General features: G+C 38.1%; 2 protein-coding genes across 2 annotated transcripts in view; both read right to left on the minus strand.

Moving 5' to 3' along the window:
• Positions 1 to 1,328: 1,328 nt before the first annotated feature.
• lrguk (leucine-rich repeats and guanylate kinase domain containing) lies at positions 1,329 to 16,726 on the minus strand. Its single transcript, XM_077234424.1, has 20 exons — positions 16,462 to 16,726; positions 16,254 to 16,355; positions 15,323 to 15,404; positions 14,965 to 15,065; positions 14,619 to 14,700; positions 13,890 to 14,014; positions 12,073 to 12,216; positions 11,461 to 11,541; positions 11,278 to 11,364; positions 10,904 to 11,010; positions 10,524 to 10,643; positions 10,149 to 10,245; positions 9,175 to 9,288; positions 8,843 to 9,044; positions 8,011 to 8,130; positions 7,502 to 7,620; positions 7,275 to 7,363; positions 6,101 to 6,217; positions 4,262 to 4,419; positions 1,329 to 3,798 (listed from the first exon to the last, which is right to left on the minus strand). Exons 1-20 carry the CDS (start codon positions 16,465 to 16,467, stop codon positions 3,635 to 3,637), a joined length of 2,217 nt encoding a protein of 738 aa, XP_077090539.1. The 5' UTR covers positions 16,468 to 16,726; the 3' UTR covers positions 1,329 to 3,634.
• Positions 16,727 to 17,295: 569 nt separating this feature from the next.
• Positions 17,296 to 20,494, minus strand: part of exoc4 (exocyst complex component 4) — a 117,795-nt gene continuing 114,596 nt past the window's right edge. Inside the window, exon 18 of the mRNA XM_077234431.1 lies at positions 17,296 to 19,049. Coding sequence (XP_077090546.1) covers positions 18,812 to 19,049 — 238 coding nt within the window. The 3' untranslated portion in view covers positions 17,296 to 18,811. The remainder of the gene's footprint in view (positions 19,050 to 20,494) is intronic.

Here is a 20,494-nt window from a genome sequence, read left to right on the forward strand (position 1 = left end):
GATGGACCCTTTTCCAAAGCCTCTACTGTATATCCAGTTCAAGGGCTTCAAAGGGCCCAACAGCTGATTCACTTTAAGTGCAGGAAACTGTCCTGTTCCCAAAGGAGAGGCAGAGTATCCATCTCTCTGTAAACGAACTGACTGTACTGATTTACTATTAGTTACATAAACGCTCAGATGAAATCTGCAGAATCTTTACGCATTATCTGCACTGAATCTGGAAGAACATTCTCCAGGATGGATTTAAATGCTGGTAATACTTTACTAAATGGTGGTAGTTACTTTTAAAAGTAAGGTTACTCCCTAAAAAAGTAACTAATTGCGTTATTTTTTATGGAACATAATGCATTACGTTACTTTTGGGTTATTTGTCTCACCTGGGCTGGGCTTGCTTGTTTGTTTTTTAACCCTCCAAAAAAAGTTTAATTTTCACCAAAAGTGAAATGAATGAGCCTCAGGCTGAAGGAATTACGAATTCAAGCGTGTACAGTAGAGGGCGCAGCTCAAACAAACTAAAAAAAAAGAAATTCTGAGTTGCAGAAGAATAGTTTTTGCTTTTTAGTATGGTTCAATTGGTTCATTGAAGGTCAGCAGCAAAGACATTTGGTTAATAAAGTGAGATTAAATACATAAAGTATATTTGCGTAATCCAACATTTAATTATTGCAGGTTTGTGTAATATTCTGAGTTTGCATTTCATTGTTTTTTAATACACTTTTGAGGAATACTGAATCTGTTTTTGTGCAGGTGAGATGAGTAAATGCATGTTCACATTTAGTCTAGAACTACAATATCCATCATGTTCACACAGCGCACAGAACGCCTCTGTACTTACTTCTGATTTCTCTCAACATGGAGACAAGAGAGCTGTCTGTCATTACATGGGAAAACAAAGTAACTTGAGTTACCTATTTGGTAAAAGTAACCCAGATATTCAATTTTACTTTACTTTACTAGTAACTTGAAAAAAGTAATCTGATTACGTAACTCATGTTACTTATAATGTGTTACCCCCAAAACTGAGTAAGAGTAGTTGAAAATACTTGGCTATTAAAAGCATAATTAATTAGACAAATTACACAAAATACGAAATAAAATAATACAATTCCCTGAAAGTTTAACGGTCGCAACTAACAGGGCTGCAAATTTAGTACAACTCTGTGAAGATACAGTGGGTGAATGTGAAACATTCACCCACTGAATAGATATCTGCATGTCTTGATATCAAATTAAAATGATTCTTTGATTAAAGTGAGATATTAGTTGTATGTTTGATAAAGTGATGCCTGTTTACATTCATACGCAATAAAAACTAAAAGGACACATCATTAATTGTGCGAAATCATTTATTGCAAGTTCTTACACAACTTTCTGGAACTGGAAAGTTCAAACTACACATTCATATTACAGAAACGCTTTTTAACATTTTCTTCAAGGTTTTTGAAAACGAGAGCTTCTGTATTTTCTATCACTCCAAGATTGCTCTGAGCGATTTTCTTTCTGTCACCAGCAAACAGCAGGACAGAATGTGACCCCTGTGGGCTTGAGCTGACAAACAGTTTTTGGAGCTATAAGGGTAAAATTAAGCAGCCCTCCTATGATTTACCCCTCCCTCTCTCACATCTCTATGTGGAGAAGATGATTTATGCACTATTCTGTATAATATAACGTGGACAGGTTTGTCTTTCTCGGAGATATGATCTTGGTTTTCAGAGGCCAAGTTATGGAGATATGTCCTGAGAAAAGATAGAAAGAAGGAAATTATGAGTCAGGTCAGGTCGCCATGAATATGGTTATGAGAGATTCTCTGTCATCTTACGAAAGTGTGCCGGCGGTGGCTGATTGGCTACCTTTACGAGTTGAATGATAAATTGGAAGAAGATCGGCAACGTCATCTTGTAAATATATAAAAAAACATTTTTTTTAAAAACTAAACACTTTACAATCAGGAGTCATTTGTCAACATTAAGTAACTACATTACTTACCAAGAACTATCAATAAATAATAAGTAGCATGCATGTATTAGTATTTACTAAATCATTTTTAAATGTTGTATTTGTTCAAATTAGTCAATGCACTGTGAACTAACATGAACAAATAATGAACAACTGTGTTTTATTAACTTACATTGACAAAGATGATTAAATCTTGTAAAAAAAAATACATTGCTCACAGTTAGCTAATGTAAGTTGATACATTAACAAATGTTATTAAATGATATCTCACTGTAATATTATTTTCTCATCTTATTTTATATCGACATTTTTTTTATTAATTTTTTACATACTCACTTTTTTAACTACATTGAGGTCACCAGGATTCAAGTACTTTCACACTGAAACCAAGAGTTGATATCTTGACTCAAAGGCTGTTAATCACAGCTGTGCATACTAAGCAACAATGGGGTCGTGAGATCTAGATGAGAGTGATAAGGTAGCAAAAGTGTGAAGACTGTCTCTTTAAATAGGTTATGCCCGAGGGTTCTCACAGCCTTCTTGTCTGAAACTGCCTCTGAATTATGAGATCATTGCAACATCTGCCGGTGAGAGGGACTGACGCTGATGGACGGCCAGGTGTGTGTGTACATAATGTACACACGAGCTCACTGCACACCGATGACAAATGAAAACGGAAATTAAATGCAACTTGTGTCACGAGATACCTAAACAGCAGCCTCAATATATTTACTCAGTCTCAGATCGTGCCGTAAGATACATTAATTAAAGGAGGAGAGTCTCTTCAACCTCTCCTGTTCCACTCAAGTTCATGACACACATACGTATATTATGTTAACATAATTCTGTTTATGCAAAAATATTCTATCATTTATGCATTTGGCATCCAAAGTCACTCGCAATGAATTTAAGTACCATTAAAAAGTTTGTGGTTGGTAAACTTTTTAAAAATGTTTTTGAAAGTCTCTTTTGCTCACCAAGGCTGCATTTATTTGATCACAAATATAGTAAAAAATAATTATTACAATTTAAAAAAACTATTTTCAATTTGAATATAAATTAAAATGTAATTTATTCCTGTGATGACAATGCTGAATTTTTCTTTAGAAATATCATTCTAATATTTCTGATTCGCTACTTCTCATTTATTTTTTAAAACGTGATGCATTTTGATTTTTTAGGATTTTGGGAAACGAACAGCATATATTTGAATTTGACGGTCACTTTCGATCATTTTAATGCACCTTTGCAGAATAAAAGTATTCATTTCTTTCAAAAAAAGAAATGTATATGACGATATATTGTAACATAGTAATGTAAAGTGTGACCTCCATTGTACATGTTTTTGCCTCATTTCCTGTGTCCAGGGATTTGAGACCTTCAGGCCGTTTCCAGAGCTTAGATCTGCTGATGATGGATTTAGCCTTCAGCCTCTCAGATCACTCACACTGGAGGACACAGATGAAGGATGGGAATCTCCATATTTTCCGATGACCTGCTTGCTTTTGCCTCTCAGCACTGACCACAGCTGTTCCTTTCATTGACATTTATTGAATAGCTGGCTCGAGGCTTCAGGGGTTAATTAAACTTATTTCAATAACCTATTTTTGTTGCTAACACTCACAAGATGTTCTAATATCTCACGATCTATACCCTCTTTAGCTCTCGATCCTGTCAGTTACTGCTTTGAGCCGGAATCATTGGTCTTCCTTCCAGATGGGATGGGCGGCAGGACTGGTTTAACATTGGCACCTGGCCGGCCCGGGGAGGAGGGGAGTGTTGGAGAGACACGTTCAGAGACTGAGCGAGGAGCATCAGGGGTCAGACCTGAGTCCATGTGACCTGCGAGAGATCCAACAGACATCCATTAGTCACATAAACTGACAATCTAATGTGATTGCATGAGTAGTCATAAGTATTTAAACAAATTACACTATTTAAGCGAACACCTTCTAAAATGAAAAACAGAACGCAGAGAACCAGGTCAGTAGAAAACAAAAGAAGTGCAGAGTCTAGAGACATGTTTTTTAAAAGTTGAACTTCTTTTAACTTGAGCGCCGAGTTTTTACATCACAGTTTCATGCGCGAGACGCTGCAAAAGATGCAAGTTGTGAGCGGAACGGTTAAAGACGTCTGTCTAGTCCATGTTTATATTGAAAGACAATGGGATGGAAATGGAAGTGTAGTGGAATGGAAAACCGCGTTCTGTGTGAACAGCCTCTATGTATGTCCATCTTTAGGGATGTACAAACTAGATACTAAAATGTATAAAGAATGAGCACTGAAAGGAACATGAGCTCTTGACCTCTAAGAGACTCCCGGTCCTGCCCCAACATAGATATATCCAAAGGCTCTATGTTGGGCCCTGACCCAGTGTCTGATCCCCGGGCCGGGCTCTCAGCTGAGAGCGCCCCTGCTGAGCTCCTCATGGACAGGCCAGAACTGGCACGAGATTCCTCAGAACTGAGATGGAGAGAGAAAGAGAGATTAAGAAAGGTAAAGACAGAGTTACAACATCAAAACAGTTTGCTCTATATACTACAGGTCAGTGATTGGCTTTTTACTTTTTGTCTATTCCATACTACCCCTTCCACAATAATCTAATGTCTTTAATGAACTTCATTTAACGTCTTTTCTCAGCAAATACTGATATATTAATTTGATAAATTAATCAACATATCATATACATTACCAATCAAATGTAAAAGATTTTTAATGTTTTTGAAAGAGGTCTCTTATGCTCACCAAGGCTGAAAATAAATAAATAAAATAAAAATAAAAATATTTTTAAGTAGAAAGGTTATTTATACACACACACACACACACACACACACACACACACACACACACACACACACACACACACACACACACACACACACACACACACACACACACACACACACACACACACACACACACACACTATATATATGTGTGTATAAATAACTTTTCTATTTAAAATATTTTAAAATGTAATTTATATAAGTATTATAGTATTTACAGAAATATTTTATAACATTTAACATCTCTTTACTATCACTTGAATTTAATGCATCCTAGCTGAATAAAAGTATTAATTTCTTTGAGAAAACAAAAAAAAATCGTATTGCCTTCAACATTTTATTGGGAGTGTGATTAATTTGACTGACAGGCACAACTTTTAAGGTCTCCTTATGCCGCAATCCTCAGTTCGATTGGAAACGAAATCCAAATAGCCACAAAAATATGGAAATGTTTAATTCTCTATGGGATTGAGTTAAAAACACACTCACATGTACCCGCGAGCGCGCACGCACACACACACACACACACACACACACACACACACACACACACACACACACACACACACACACACACACACACGCGCTGAATAAATAAACATCTCAAGACACCCATTAAAAACAGGTTTTAAGAAGTTTTGATTAGCATCAGATATTTTTTAATATAGAGTTGGCAATGGTCCCCTCACAGATCTCCCAAGATTATACAGGCTGCATTTTCAATTGATTTCATAAAGACCACAGCAAAATTCATAACTAGATTGCGAAGTAACAAACTCCAATTGCATATTGCTTTTCCCTGGTGGAGAGGAAACAAAAAGTCACTGTTTAACACAATTTGGAGTAGCACATTAGTTTTGTCCTTTTTTTCCTTCAAGCTAATAAGCAAATGCCGGTGCACCACGCAGACCGGGCAGCTCTGTAAGTCTCCCAGGATTCCTGTTAATGAGCTAAATTACAGTGTATTTAAATATCTTGGGGACATGCATATTTCACAGGAGTAGTCTTGTATTTCCTCGCCTGGTTAGAGTCCCCAAGCTCACACACGGGAGAGGCAAAAGCACCGATAGTCATAAATCTGCATTTACGTGCTCCAACACATACATCTTCCAGATGGCCTGCGGCATGTCAGGTACCTGAATGCTTTAACTTTGAGCTGGGAATGAAAACTTTGATATTTGAGCCTGGATGTGTGTAAAATGGAGATGGAGATTATAAACATAAAGGGAGAGGCTACAAGATAAAACACGTCCTGGGAAATGATGTACACAAGGAGAGGACTTTGGGTAAAGGTTAATTGTCTTGCCGCGCTCAGGTCAGAGGCCAGAGGTGAAAATGTCAAGGTGTGTGTGACATACCTGCTGTCCTCATCGAGGTGATGACCGTCGAGGCCGACAGGACGCACTGAGGAGGAAGAGGGGACTGGTTGAGGCAGGGAGTTAGAGGTTAATGATGATGGAGCTGTTGGTGCACTCCTGTGACACACACATAAACACACATTCAGTGTCAGTTAAACACTGTTTACACACACCAGCCTCAGTCTGTGGTGGTGCTTTGTGCAGAGACGACAACTTTTTTGCATTTTATACAACCACATTAGCTTGTTACAAATCCAGACCATTTAATTGTAGCCATGTAAAACTAAAAACAGTATATAAAAACTAAATACAGAATTTAATTATCAATAAAACATCATTGAAATTTTCACTGAAATATCACAAAAGCAGTTTCAAGCTAATTAAATATCTACTATTTCAACCAACACTATTATTCGAAAGTTTGGGTTCGAAACAAAGTTTTAATGTTTTTTATACTTAACAATTTTATTTTATTAAAACCCACAGTAAAAACAGTAATATTGTAACATTTTCTATTTTAATGTAATTTATTATTTAATTTATTCCTGTGATGGGAAAGCTGAATTTCAGCAGCCATTACCATAGTCTTCAGTTTCACATGATCCTTCAGAAATCATTCTAATATGCATTTGTGCTGCTTAATATTTTTGTGGAAAATGTGATACATCAGGATTCTTTAATGAATAGACAGTTAGGCATTTATTTAAAACAGAAACCTTTTAACAGTATAAATGTCTTTACTGTCACTTTTGATCAATTTAATGCATCATTGCTGAATAAAAGAATGAATTACTGACATCAAACTTTTGAACGGTAGTATAAGTTATAATTCTGTTTACATGTGCTTATTCAAATGTGGCATGTGTCTTGCATTTGTGCATGGTAAAAATGTAGTACAGTGTTGCATCATTCGCTTTGCCACGTGCTTACACTAAATTCTATTGGAATCATTATTTCTGTGGTGTGCAGAGCTGTTCCTTATGAAAAACATTCCAAATCAGTCACTTTTGAGGTTCTAGTTGAGTTAGCATGATGTCTTAGAAGGTAGCCGCCTCTGCAGACAGCAAGGCAGCTCACTAAATTTTGGATTGAGCCAATGTTTTGGGGATGGAACAGTGATGTCCTATCTCATCAGTCACAGTCTTTGAGTAATGTACAGACAGTGTTATGTTACCTCTGAAACAGCTCGGCGTAAGCACCAAGACTCTTTCCACTCAAAGCTTCCCGAATCAGCTGCTGGCGTCTGTGATTGGAAGCCATTTCCTATGAAGTTCACAGAAATATATTGTGCTCACTTAAGTGTTCTGCTATTCCCAGCCCTGATAGCTACTGTGGATTATATCAAACCAATAATTATGTAATATAAACAGAATCAATAACACTGGACATGCTCTCACTTACTGCTGGGGTCTGCTGAGGGGTCATCTTGGCCTGGATTTTGTTCCGGTAGTTTCTGCTGTAGGAGTCCATGAGGTCAGTGGCCTCTGTCGTGTTGGCTGCCAGTAACTCACCAGTTGCGTCTACAACACCGTTATGGTTAGGGCACTCGGCCATCGTGAACAGATGTCTGCAGTGGCTGTAGCAGTGAAGTGCCACAGCCTCACACTGAGTACAACTATTTACAACTATTTCCTTTATAATCCTGGCGAAGCACTCCGCAGACAAAACTGACTTAATGTAAAGACCCCATGAAAACAAATTAAGTTTTGTGGCCTTTAGTCCATGTCTGTTATTTTGTAGTCCATGTCTGTTATTCTAACATCTAATGTTAAAATGCATGTTTTCAAAGTATATTTTATAATTCTCTTTCAACTGTGAAATATCAACATTGGAAAGAAAAAAAAGAGTGCTTGTCAAGTGATTTCATTGGGTCTTTAAGTGCATGGCAAAGTTGGACTGTAATAGCTCACTTGTTGAGGTGTTGTTGTCAGGTGTTACTGAGCTGCTGTCATCTCCTCCTCCCTGCTCCTCTAGACCCAGGTACTCTTTCACCAGCTGTTTTAGTGTCTGGTAGGCCTCAGCACGATCATCTGATGAGCATAACAGAGTGGTGTAGGGGCCAAACCCAGAAACGAGTTAGCATTTTTAGCACTTCCGGTTCCATCATCCTGAAGTCAATGTGTTTTTTGATTGAGTTTTTGGTTAAATGCTTGAAATAAGGTCTGTGAACACAAGATATCTCAAGATATTTTCATGTTTTATTCTACGATATGAAATACATCAGTAATACCCTCTTGTGTTTTTTTAAAGCTTTTACTAGTCTTGTAAAAGGCTGCAAAACAAGTGGCTAAATAGGACTAGAGGTTGTTGGTGACATTAAATGTCATCAGCCGTACAGATGAACTCAACTACTTTCACAGCCTCGTTGGGCTTATAATCGCGCTCTTGAAAACTATTATAACTCGAACTTTCAGGAAAAATGTTTTCAAACAAAAGCTGAAAGAATTGTTGGAAGCGTAGACTTTAAAAAACTACACCACTGTGGTGTAGTTTATTATAGCCTACGTTAAGCTTTTTACTTCTGCTGATTTTTTTCAAGTTTTTTAAATTCATGAAAGCTGTGCTCATTGTGTTCACAAAATTTGTAAGAATCATAAGCTTTTGTTAGACACAGACCTTATTTTCTGCAATAATCAATTGTCACTTAGGAGATTATTACAATTCACAAAGGGAAATAAAAAGTATATTCCTATAGACAGACACAGCGTAACTAACGTATATGGGTTAATAAAATTGTATTACCACAAGGGATGATGTTATCAAAGAAGCCAGGCTTTTCTCTGTTGATCTTGGCATACAAATCAATGCGAGACACGGCTGTTTCCATCTGAGCGTTGCTGTAGAATCCTCTTGCTTTCAGAAAGCAGACGTAATTATCAACAACAGTGGGGATCAGCAAGACGTAACGGGGCTCAAAACACGAGTTCTTCAAGCTATACACTCCCTGATGTTGGAACAAACACACAAAACTTCTGGTATAATTAACCACTGTGGCATTTGCCCCAATTTTGTGCTTGATCAATGAATGTTAACATGTTGGAACATGTTTTCTTGAACTTGTTTTCTTTCCATACCTCTAGTTCCATATGCACACAGCAGGCCAGACCTTCACGAGCCACATGCTCAATAGACTCCCGAGACAGGCCATACCAATGTCCTCCATATTGCATCGTCTGGACAAACTGACCCTGACAGTAGGAGAATAAAACCGAAAAAGAAACTGTAATTGGAACATGACTGTCAAAGAACTCAAATTAATCTCTGAATGGGCGTCATCATGGATGTTCAGCACACATTCACAGCAGAATGACCTGAACTCTTGACCTTTGGGTTGCAAGGGAACATCGTTCTTCTCACACAGACAAACCTCTGACCCCAGTGTCCAACTGCACCTGGGTCCATTTACCAGCACCAACGCTGTAGTCAAGCTTTTACTCGCAGAAAACAAGTCTCAAACACATGTTTCTACGTCTCTGGTCAAGGTGGCTTTAAAACATCAGGACAAATACCAACCATGCTCTAATCCTACCCTCTTTTTGCTTTAACAGGCCCAGAGAGAAGCACCAAGCAGGAAAAAGCAGAGGAGCGTTTGCGTCTGCAGAATGCAGACACACATCTGTGTTTGTATGATATAGGTAGGAGAGGTTAGTCCGTAAAACTCGACTCTGTCTCTTCTTCCTCTGTGCTGCCGGCATAAGGTTATAATCGCACATCAAAAGGCTTCCTTCCAGCCTCTATCAATCAATAACACTGGACTTATATAGCAGCACTTCAGAGCTAAACGAGATAGTGGCGGCACACACTAGGTGTGCACTCTCTCAGAAGCACCCGAGGGGCCTCGGGAAAGAGAGAATCTAGGGTGAATTCTTTCCCCTCTTCACATTTTTGGCATGTCATTGCTTTATAGACCAATATGACCTCTGGGAGTCTGTTTCTGTAGATGAATGGGCATGAAAACTGTAACACAATAGTCCACAGTTATGAGTAAAATTGTGCAAAAGCAGATCAGAATATGATAAAAGTCTGGCTGTCTGACTGAAGACTTTACCATTTGAATCATGTTCTGAAATTCTTCCTCTGTGACAAAGTGATAGTCTGATCCATCCTCTTCCCCATAATAGGGCCCCCTGGTGGTGTGGCAGGCTCTACAACAAACAAATCGATTAAAGAAACTAGAACCATTTATTCTTTCCAAGTATAACAATTTATGTCATCTTGAAAAAAGTCCTGTATTTTTTCATATCACAATATATACGCAGACAAACTAAATATCGCAATGTCAATTTTTCCAAATATTGTGCAGCTCTAAGATAAACACAATTACATCATATTATACAGTCGAATAAAATACAGATTCCTATTTTATTAGTTCGAAAAATCATATTTTAGTGGCTTTTATAATGCACTCTAAATTGACACTTACCCATAAGCAAAATAGTCTCTGAATTCCTGGCACAGTTTATGGGCAAGTTCCCTCTTCCCACAGGCCTGCGGGCCAGTTAGGACCAGCATGGGGTACGGAGCATCCAGACTGGGGAGAGTACTTGTGGAATAACATGCAAAAATGCATATTAGCTTAATGCGGTTGTGGTGAACCATGCAATTGAACTTCCTGTGAGTTCAACCATGTAGTTTATAACCAACTGTGTGACTTCAAATAGCCTCACTACATAGCTCCAGATTCATTTTAGTTCAGATCAGAGCTCTGTGAGTAGTTTGAAGGGCTTTCTGCTTGAGGGAAGTGGCCTATGTGGACTAGACAGGCCAATCAAATGAAGAGGAAAGCGGATTGAAAAGCCGCACCTGTCAAAAATAACCTGCGGTTGCATGAGCTGGTACATCAAGTGGGTCGTGTGATCTCTGGCTGCGATCACCTCCAGAGGAGGGTCGTACTTGTTCACAGCAGACACCTGAAAATGAAAGAACGTGACTCACTATTCAACCTTGCCATAATCGTTCAAATACATGCTTTATTTTACAACAAACTTTGAGAGCTTTCAAGTTACTTTCTAGTTATTTTCTGTTCAGTTCAGATACTTGAACCCTGAGCTCTGGACTCCAAACAGCAAGCATATGCTATTTTTTTTTTTTTGTGGAACAATAGGCTTCCTCCATCTCAAAGCCATAAACAGCACTTCACTTTTTAGAAACAAAACATCTTTTATTAACTAGATCACCTTTTCCTCTGCAGTTACAGTGTCTTGGTCCAGAAGTATGAGGTGCTGGAGGAGGAAGATCACAGCCAGTCTATAGTCATCTTGGTTCTGCAAGAAGCCAAATGGCTTTGAGTATAAGGTAATTATGACTTTAGGACCATTGTTACATATGCTGTGGAGTTGAGATGTTTATGGTGGCCTTACCTGCACTGGGTTTTTCAGGAGATTAATTTCTCTCAACAAAATCAGGTCATGCAAATATGCAGCCTCCTTTATCTCACTTATCTGATTTACAAGGAACAAAAAACAAGTTTATACTAATTTGTTGAGTGAAACAAATTAAACTCTAGCTCACTCTAAGATTTTAAAAAAAGAAGAAGCACAAATCCTGTCACTGGGGCAGTACCTTTTTAAAAGGTACACTTTTGTGAATTATTTACCCCTAATATTAGTGCCACATATACATTTGAAGAAAAATATTTGCAAAGATTGTACAACTTTCTAGATCTAAAAGATGGATATTAGTACCTTTGAGTAGTAACATGTACCCCTTAAAGTACTACTATGAATCTTTTAGGAGTAGATAAGGTACAAAGTTGTCCCTTTAAGGGTAATGCCCCAGTGACAAGCTGTTGTAAAGGTAACATTTTTGCACATTTATTTTCTGACAGATTTTTAGTTGCAATTCTCACATTTTAGACTTTCTAACCATTTTCACTTGGTCAGACTGGTTCTTTTTGGTTGGTAAAATTCTGAGGTATAACATAAGAGCCATTTTTATAATATAATATGACAGGAATGTGACAGCTCCTTTACCAGATTGCTCTCAAGGTTGACAGTTCCCAGGAGATGGATGTTCTGGAGACCCGAGAGGCTTTGAATCCGGTTACAGGACAAATCCAGAACTTGGAGGTTGCAGAGAGTCTGAAGATTCTCAATCTTGTGTATCACATTCGCCCTCTTAAAACACACACATATACAATTATCATTTCAATATTGCAAAGAACAGTAACTAAAATGCTCTGCACATGATCTGCACGGTCATGTGCTATTTCTGTATGGCTGTGACTGTGTGATTGACAGGTGAGCTCAGTTAATTTAAGGCTGATGAGTAAGGACTGACAGGTGAACATCTGGTAAGATGTAGCGAGTGCATATCAATGAACGAGAGATTTTCTGTACACCTGACGCCCATCTCACCTCCCCTTTCCTAGCCTTCGTATTAGGTTCGAATTTCAGTACAAATTACCAAAGATCACACTATGACAAACAACAAAACATCTGGTAAAACCAGCAAACCTTTAACCGTATTTCAATATTTCTGACAACTCAAAAATGTAAATGGGTCAAATTGACCCGCAACATAATACCAGGGCCAGAAAGATTCCAGCTTCCAAAGCCCTGGCCTTACAATGCCCCCATGCCTGGCACCGAACAGCAGGAGATATGACCAAGAGGGACTCTGGAAGCTCCAGATCCAAAGTGTGATCGGTGTAGGAGGAACAGGCTGACACGCGCACACTGTTCAGGGTCTCAGAGCAACAGGGGGCGGACAGGTTCAGCGCATGGGAGGGTGTGTATGAGCGAGTCTTTTTTTTGAACGGGGTCCAGGCTCTCTCACGCCAGCAGCTTGGCCTCATGGGGACATGGACACCAAAGGACGCGGCGCTGCTGATGATGAAGAATCTCTTTGATAAAGGACAGCATAAACATCCTTCAGCTGAGTGGCAAAGGTCTGGTGGCACGCTGGCCTGCCATATGGTGGGCTTCAACACCAGGCTTTGTTATATTTTCTGAAAAGGCTTGAGCTTAATCATGCATATTGTCTGAAAAACACATAGTTCTGGGAAAAAACAGTAACTGTCAACAATATCAAAATGGTAGAAGGACGTGCCAAAACAAGAGGCTGTAGTGTTGCCCACACTATCACAGACAGCGAGCATGGCAACCTTTCTAAAAGTGTTGACACAACAACATAATCTAGAAGAGGATGACAGGTGACAGGGAGATACTATGGGGGAGCAGAAAATATGTCAACAGGTTATGCAGTCGGACGCTAATTAATCCAACAGAGACTCGTAAACACTTCGGGGAAAGACAAGGAAGACCTCACATTTCTCTATTCCAATTTGAAATTAAAATGAAGCGTAATTACATTTATTTATTGCCCCATCATGAAGACGGTGACATATTTTCCCATTTTAGAGTTTCATATTCAGTACCTGTCCTTGCCTTGCCACTGTTAATTTCCATCCTCAAAACACACATTAATTAATCTGCAAACCTGCTCTTAAGTAAATATTTTACAAATTACACTCATATTTTATACCTCTCTGCACTTATTAATCATCAGGAATAAATTAGCTGTGTTAAATATGTGTTGTTGTTGTTATTGTTGTTATGTTATAAATGTCTGTAGTGTGTGAGTGAGTGAGTGAGTGTGTGTGTCTGTGTGTGTGTGTGTGTGTGTGTGTGTGTGTGTGTGTGTGTGTGTGTGTGTGTGTGTGTGTGTGTGTGTGTGTGTGTGTGTGTGTGTGTGTGTGTGTGTGTGTGTGTGTGTGTGTGTGTGTGTGTGTGTGTGTGTGTGTGTGTGTGTGTGTGTGTGTGTGTGTGTTTAAGAGGGCTGATGGTACCAGACAGAGCACTCTGAGGGGCAGATGGTCCAGACCCCTAATGAGGGAGATCTTGTTATGGGCCAGGCTGAGGTGTGAGAGCCTTTTGCACTTTTCCAGGCCCCTGATGGCACTAAATGAATTATCTGAACAGCGAGGAATGGTCAAAGAATACTTTGTTTTGAACAAATCCATAGTTTAAGTCAAGATGAATCACCCTAGTTACTTTTTAATTACACATTCCTGGTCTTATTGTGATTTTAATTTATCAGTGCATGCTATAAAAAAAAAAAGTTCATCAATGTCCTCCATTTTGGTATATGACACCCACTTTCCCCTATCCAATCAATGCTCGATGGATATTTCAATGGTCCACTTTAGACATTCTATTAACTATAAGTAACTTTGCAACTACCAGTCACATTAGTATGAGTAGACTGTCTGCTTAATATCTTCCTAACACTTTTTTAAAGCTCCCTAAAAGACATTCTATTCACTGTAAGTGACTTTGCAAGCACATCAACTTATTCTACTTACCCGAACCCTAACACCTAACTCTAACAGTCTACTTACGGTCTACTAATATTCTAATGAGAGTTAGTTGACATGTAGTTGCAAAGTTACTTATAGTAAGTAGATTTTTAAAGTGGACCATCGAAATAAAGTGTTCCCCCGCCCTATATTATATTCACTTGAATTGCAAATGAATTGCAAATGTTTTGTCATGCTTTGCAACCTTAAAAAGGATACAGTCGAGAATCAGTTTGGACAAAGAAGAATATGCAGAAAGATCATTCATTACTGCAATCTGGTTGTGTGAAAAATTCACTTCCTGCAAAAAAAAAGAAAGAGAAGAAAGTATAAGTATGAAAGATGATCATACAAAAAAGCAAGAAATTACACAAAGAAAATATTTAGAGATACCTTTTAGAGATACCTTTTTTTGAAATGTTTTGTAAATAAAAAAGGTAAAACATCTAATATTAATTAATATTGAAACATCTTTAAGACACAATGAAGTTATTCTTCATGCAGCGATGCATGGGAAAAGTGAACCTCTCATGACATCACAATGCTCTGTACCGAATTGAATCACCTTGAGATTTTTTGGAGGCTGGAATCCAAAAAAATCAGTGAGTTGGTTGTGGGAAGCATCCAGTATGATGAGGTGTGGCATGTGACTCACGCAGGATAGATCTACCAGTCACAAAACATTAGGCAGAAAGAGCAAGAGAAAGATGGATGACAAGCATCTGCACAGCTGAGATTATTTGTCCCGCTACCAAGCAACCATGAAGGGCACGGATGAAGGAAATTCCGGCAAACATTTTCAACAAGAGGATATTATCTGCATTAGTGGAAGACAAATATGAGCAGGTCCGAAACATGACAGCAAATTTAAATTCACCATATAGTTTGCTTTTAACACAAACATTAAGCTGGTGTAAACCTACCTTTGATTTTATTGTAGGGAAGCTCTAGCTTTTGTAGATAGATGTAATTGCATAAAATGGAGACATTTTTCAAGTCTCGCCCCTGTGGCCAAACACAATCAGAAATTCAGTTAAGGTGGCTATAAAATGTCATCCGGTAAAACCCTGAAACTAGAGGAGAGTGTGGCGCATTAAAAAAGGATGTAAACTAATTTGGAGGCCACTTCTGTTTCTCTCCAGTGAAGTCATGCAACTAAACAATATCAGTGCTTCCAGAAAAATATATTAATATTCTACCCCAGAGCTCTGTCGAGTTAGCCTGGGAAATTTTATTATGGAAAATATCAATTGTTGCATAGTGATGTAACAGTCTCAGTGTGTGTGTGTGTGTGTGTGTGTGTGTGTGTAGATCAGACTGTGGGGAGCAAATGTTCCCAAACGGACAATAAAACTACTTATATTGTGGTGACCAACCAATAGAAAACATACTAAATAATGTCTTGACCCGTTTAACAGTCAAAACTGTGATTTATAGCTATCAAAAAGCTATATATAAAAAAAACTGCTCAGTTACAGAATAAAAATGAATATAATATAAATATAAATATATATATATATTATATATATATATATTATATTATGTGTGTGTGTGTGTGTGTGTGTGTGTGTGTGTGTGTGTGTGTGTGTGTGTGTGTGTGTGTGTGTGTGTGTGTGTGTGTGTGTGTGTGTGTGTGTGTGTGTGTGTGTGTGTGGTCATGTGACTGTTACACAAGCCATGAAAAAAATCAACATGGATGTACAAAATGCATAAAGGTTTCTGTGAGGGTTTGGTTTAATTGATAGAAAATGCTATTAAGTCAGTATAATAACATTACATGTCAATGGAAATCCCACAATGACATTCAAAAAACAAATATGAATGTGTGTGTATGTGTGCGTGTTGATCACTCACTGGCACAGAGAGGCATAGGTAAGTGTGCTGGAGTCCTGTAGCAGACTGTCCCAAGTTGGACAGGCATTTAAACACCTCGTCCTCCGTCAGTTCACCATCATTCTCCGTTAGAAAAGAACAATTGAAGGAAACCATAAAGACTTGAATGATGCTACAAAGAGTTAAGAATAGAATATATGAGTAAATAACCATATTTGAGGGCTGTTACCTCCATTGTTGTTGTGTGTATGGCTGTGTCACCTATCTTCTTTTGCTGTCTCTATGGTTTCCTGTCTCCAGAGAGCACCGCTTATTACTAGAGGAAGGAAGGAATCTAACATGTTCAGCTTAACACAAACGCCAAAGAAGGAATATTTGACGCCATTATTTACTAAAACAGCTTAATTGTTTCCTTCTAAATGGATGGAAGCCGGACTTTCTGTGAGGAGCAAGGTTGAACTTATTTGCACGCGCATCGGTTGCCTGGTAACCATGCATAAACTAAAGCTGCGCAAGCGTTTTGCACATGCGCATCAATGGAACTCTACGATTCATTATCGGACTGATGTTGCCAAAACATGATAATATAAATACAGGAATACATAAGAGTAGGTCTATTTATGCATATTCTACAGTCATAACTTGTAAATTATATAGGCCTACATAAGTTATAGAATACTTAGCCTACATTTAATCATTTCATTCAAAACTGCCTACGTAAGTTATAGAATCCTACTTACACACAAAATGTGCGTATAGGCACACGCACACACACACACACACACACACACACACACGCACGCACGCACCCACACACACACACACAAATCCATTGGGTGTTAACATCTGCATTGTTGACGGCACATTCATTAAGTGAAATTTAGTCTATAAATAGATCTAAAGACGTTCTCTTCTACCATGTCTGATACAAAGCACTTTGATAGCATGAAAGTAAAACCCCCACTTATGAAATATACTGATGATGTTCTCTTCTAGCATGCCTGTTAATATACAAAGAACTTTGATAGTATGAAAGTGAAACTTGGCAAAGTAATGTTCAGGCTTTTTTTCTGTTATATTCCTTTATTTTTATTTTGACATTAACATTGCCAAAATTCAGTTCAAACCCAGTAGTCCAGGGCTGTGAAAGGCTCCTCAGGATGAAAGACTTTTAAGCAAACAATTGAAATTTACAAGCATGTACAATCCCTTTAGTGAACATCTCAAATGTTATTAAATGCTACAAAACAAAATACACTACTAAAAAAAACCCACAAAAACAAAGGTATGAAATAGTGTTGATTCACCACAATATTGTGCAAACCCCATTCGATTCTTTTGCAGTGAGGTCTGAATGAATATTATAGTTGAGGATGCACATACAGTATAATGCTAAAAGGAGCGCTTGAGTCAACATTGGGAACCCAATAATAGCACTTAAAACACACTTCTATGTCTTTAATATGATTCCTCTTACTAGACACATTACAGGCATAACAAAATAAGGCAAACTATTACTAATGCCAAACCATTCCTGTAACACATCTTCAACATCCAAACAGGATTTTTATGGCGTAAGAATATGAACGATCGTTGCTGTGTTTCTCTCTTTGGCAACCTGGTGGCAATTATTGATTCAAGTGGTTGAGTCATTTTGATGGATTGCTCGGTTGGCTTCCTGCTTAACGCCTGTGTTCTGTATCGATGGCTTTCTCTCTCCTTCTATTATTCATAATTAATGAACTAAAAATAGCCTAGAACACAGAGTATGAGTGATCTGTGTTTTTTGTGCAAGTTTGAGCAAGGAGCCGTGAATAAGACAAAAAGATCAGATCCAAATATAAGTTTTAGTACACATAGTCTTATATCAACGCTTAGATATAAGAAGAATCCACCGATCCAATGATGAAAGTGTCATCAAAACTTTATAATGTCACAATCAATGTCTGTGTCATAATAATGACAGGCTGAAACGGAATCAACAAACACACATACAACGGGTAGGGAGCAATGTAAGAAATGCTAAATGGGTTTAGCAATTCCTATTTCGTTCTCTTGAGAAGAGGAACAAATCAACAAGCGGTGGGTGAGCGGTTTCTTTTTTGCCTGATAAAAAAGCATGGCATTCTAATCTGGCATCTGTTATTCCAGACACAGGCTGCGGGCCGGGCAGGGAGACGGAGCGCAGGAAGATTCTATAATTGAGAGCAGCGGTTTGATAAAGTAAGAAAATGAGATGAAAATGTCCCCAAGCCACAGTGAGAGAATCCTTCCTCTCAGTCTGAAAGGTATCGTCTGGTCTAACCAGACCAATACATGGGATTCATTTATTAGAGTGTGTGTGTGTGTGTGTGCATTGGTGTGCGAAAAGCCCTGGTTTCCCCTGGTACTTTACAAGTTATATATATATATATATGTATTCAAAAAAAAAAAATAGGAAAGCAACAAGACGAAATGAAACCGATATCAAATATCCACTATAATGTTAGCTTGAAAGTGTGATTGACTCAAAGCTTGTGACAGTAACGAACGGCAGTCCCTTTCAGAGCATTGGTGGATTTAAGTTTAAAAGTGTGAGTCTAGACCGTAGTGATCTTCTTATCCTTGGTAGCCTGTTTAATAGCAGCCTGTTCACATATGATCTCTTTGAGGCGCTGCAGCCGCATGTTCTGCACGGTCAGGTCTCCCACGCCTGTCTGGCTGCGGTGGAGGAGACTCAAAGCATTGATGTACTCCAGCTCTGTGTAGCGCACCCCTTGATCAACCACCAGGTTTAGCAGCTCATCCGCTGTGTTGTACAGCATCTCATAGTACTGCCTGCAGAGAAACAGAAGGAAAGAGTTTGTGTTATTTCATATGAAAGTGTCGCTGATCTTTATTCAAGGATAAATTCACACGTTTTTTTGCATTTGCAAAAGTTCTTTTTTTAATGACAATATAACAGCTTTGTCATAACTCTGTGAGAGCAATATAAAATCATAAACACTTTCTCTGAAAATGATGGCATATGGTGTAAAACATTTTCATTTAACCAGAAATAATCTCGCATTGGAGTTTGTAAAAAATAAGATAATAAAGATTAAATAAAAATAGTAAAAAAATAATAATAATAAAAAATGGAATTCGAAACAAAAAAAAGTTGCTCAAAACATGTCACAAAGTCAACTTATTTAAGTTTCATGAAAAAAAATGTATGATCAACTTTATTTTAAGGTGACGTAGGTCCACGTTACTACGTTTACTTACTATAGTAATAACAGTCAATTATGCATAATTAAAAGTAACTGACCCTAAACCAAACCCTAACTCTATAGTACGTACATGTAGTTAATTAATATCAAGCAGTACATATTTGAGTAAGCACAATGTAACTACGTCACCTTAAAATAAAGTGTAATCAAATGTTACAATGTAAGAATATAAGCACGAAAGTAATAATCAAATTAAAGGATAGTTCTGTCAACTGGGCCGAAACTCTCTCACACTGTCCTTACTGTTCTTTATTGTGAATTCCTGCATTCACAAAACTTGTTGAGAACATCAGACCAATTTTTACACAGACCTTTTGGCCTAAACATGCTGTTGGCCAGCAGGATGGGAAAACATACATTAAACATTAGACATATAGTTCAAAGAGACACTTAAACATGAGTATGCATACACACACACAAAAAGGGCTTACAACTTCTATTTCTGCAGCAGAGGCACATTTGTAACAGGGGTGATAAGAGCTGAATGTGTTTTGACCCCATCAGAGCAGACGACTCCTCCAAATCTCTCTCTCTCTCTCTTTCTCTCTGGCACACAGAAAGGCCTTAGCCAGCAGGACTCTCTCTAACTCCCCTATCAAGCAGGCACACTCCTCCAGGTGCTCAGAGACTTCTGGCTGCACTCTAAATGAGCCCAAGAGCCCATTTTAACTCACTTTAAATGTGCTCCGTACAGAGCAAACAGTGGCAGAAATGACCAATTTGAGTCTTTTCATGATGGAGCACATGCAAATTTTAAAGCCATGCCAGACATCATAAGGGCTTGAGGTGATGAACTTCTGGAGAACATGTAGCTACGTATCTATATGCTTTGTGGGTGTGATCTTTACCATAAATGCACTATAAATGATTTTTTTGATGTTATAAACTAAAATAATTGGAGTACATTTCCTATTTCAACTTAATTGGAGCCTTTCTACTTCAAAATTTCACATGTACTTGCTTTTGCTTTAATTATTTGTGAAATGTACTAGCAATTTGTGAGTGAAAGTT

The sequence above is a fragment of the Siphateles boraxobius genome, unplaced genomic scaffold (assembly GCF_051911475.1).
Source record: "Siphateles boraxobius isolate OS27281-9 unplaced genomic scaffold, OSU_SipBor_1 19, whole genome shotgun sequence".
NCBI lineage: Eukaryota > Metazoa > Chordata > Actinopteri > Cypriniformes > Leuciscidae > Siphateles > Siphateles boraxobius.

Coding starts and splice junctions, on each gene's coding strand:
- lrguk (XM_077234424.1), bottom strand. Junction 15,405..16,253: donor ACCTATGCCTCTCTGTGCCA/GTGAGTGATCAA, acceptor GTTTGGCCACAG/GGGCGAGACTTGAAAAATGT. Junction 10,644..10,903: donor CCGCAGGTTATTTTTGACAG/GTGCGGCTTTTC, acceptor TTATTCCACAAG/TACTCTCCCCAGTCTGGATG.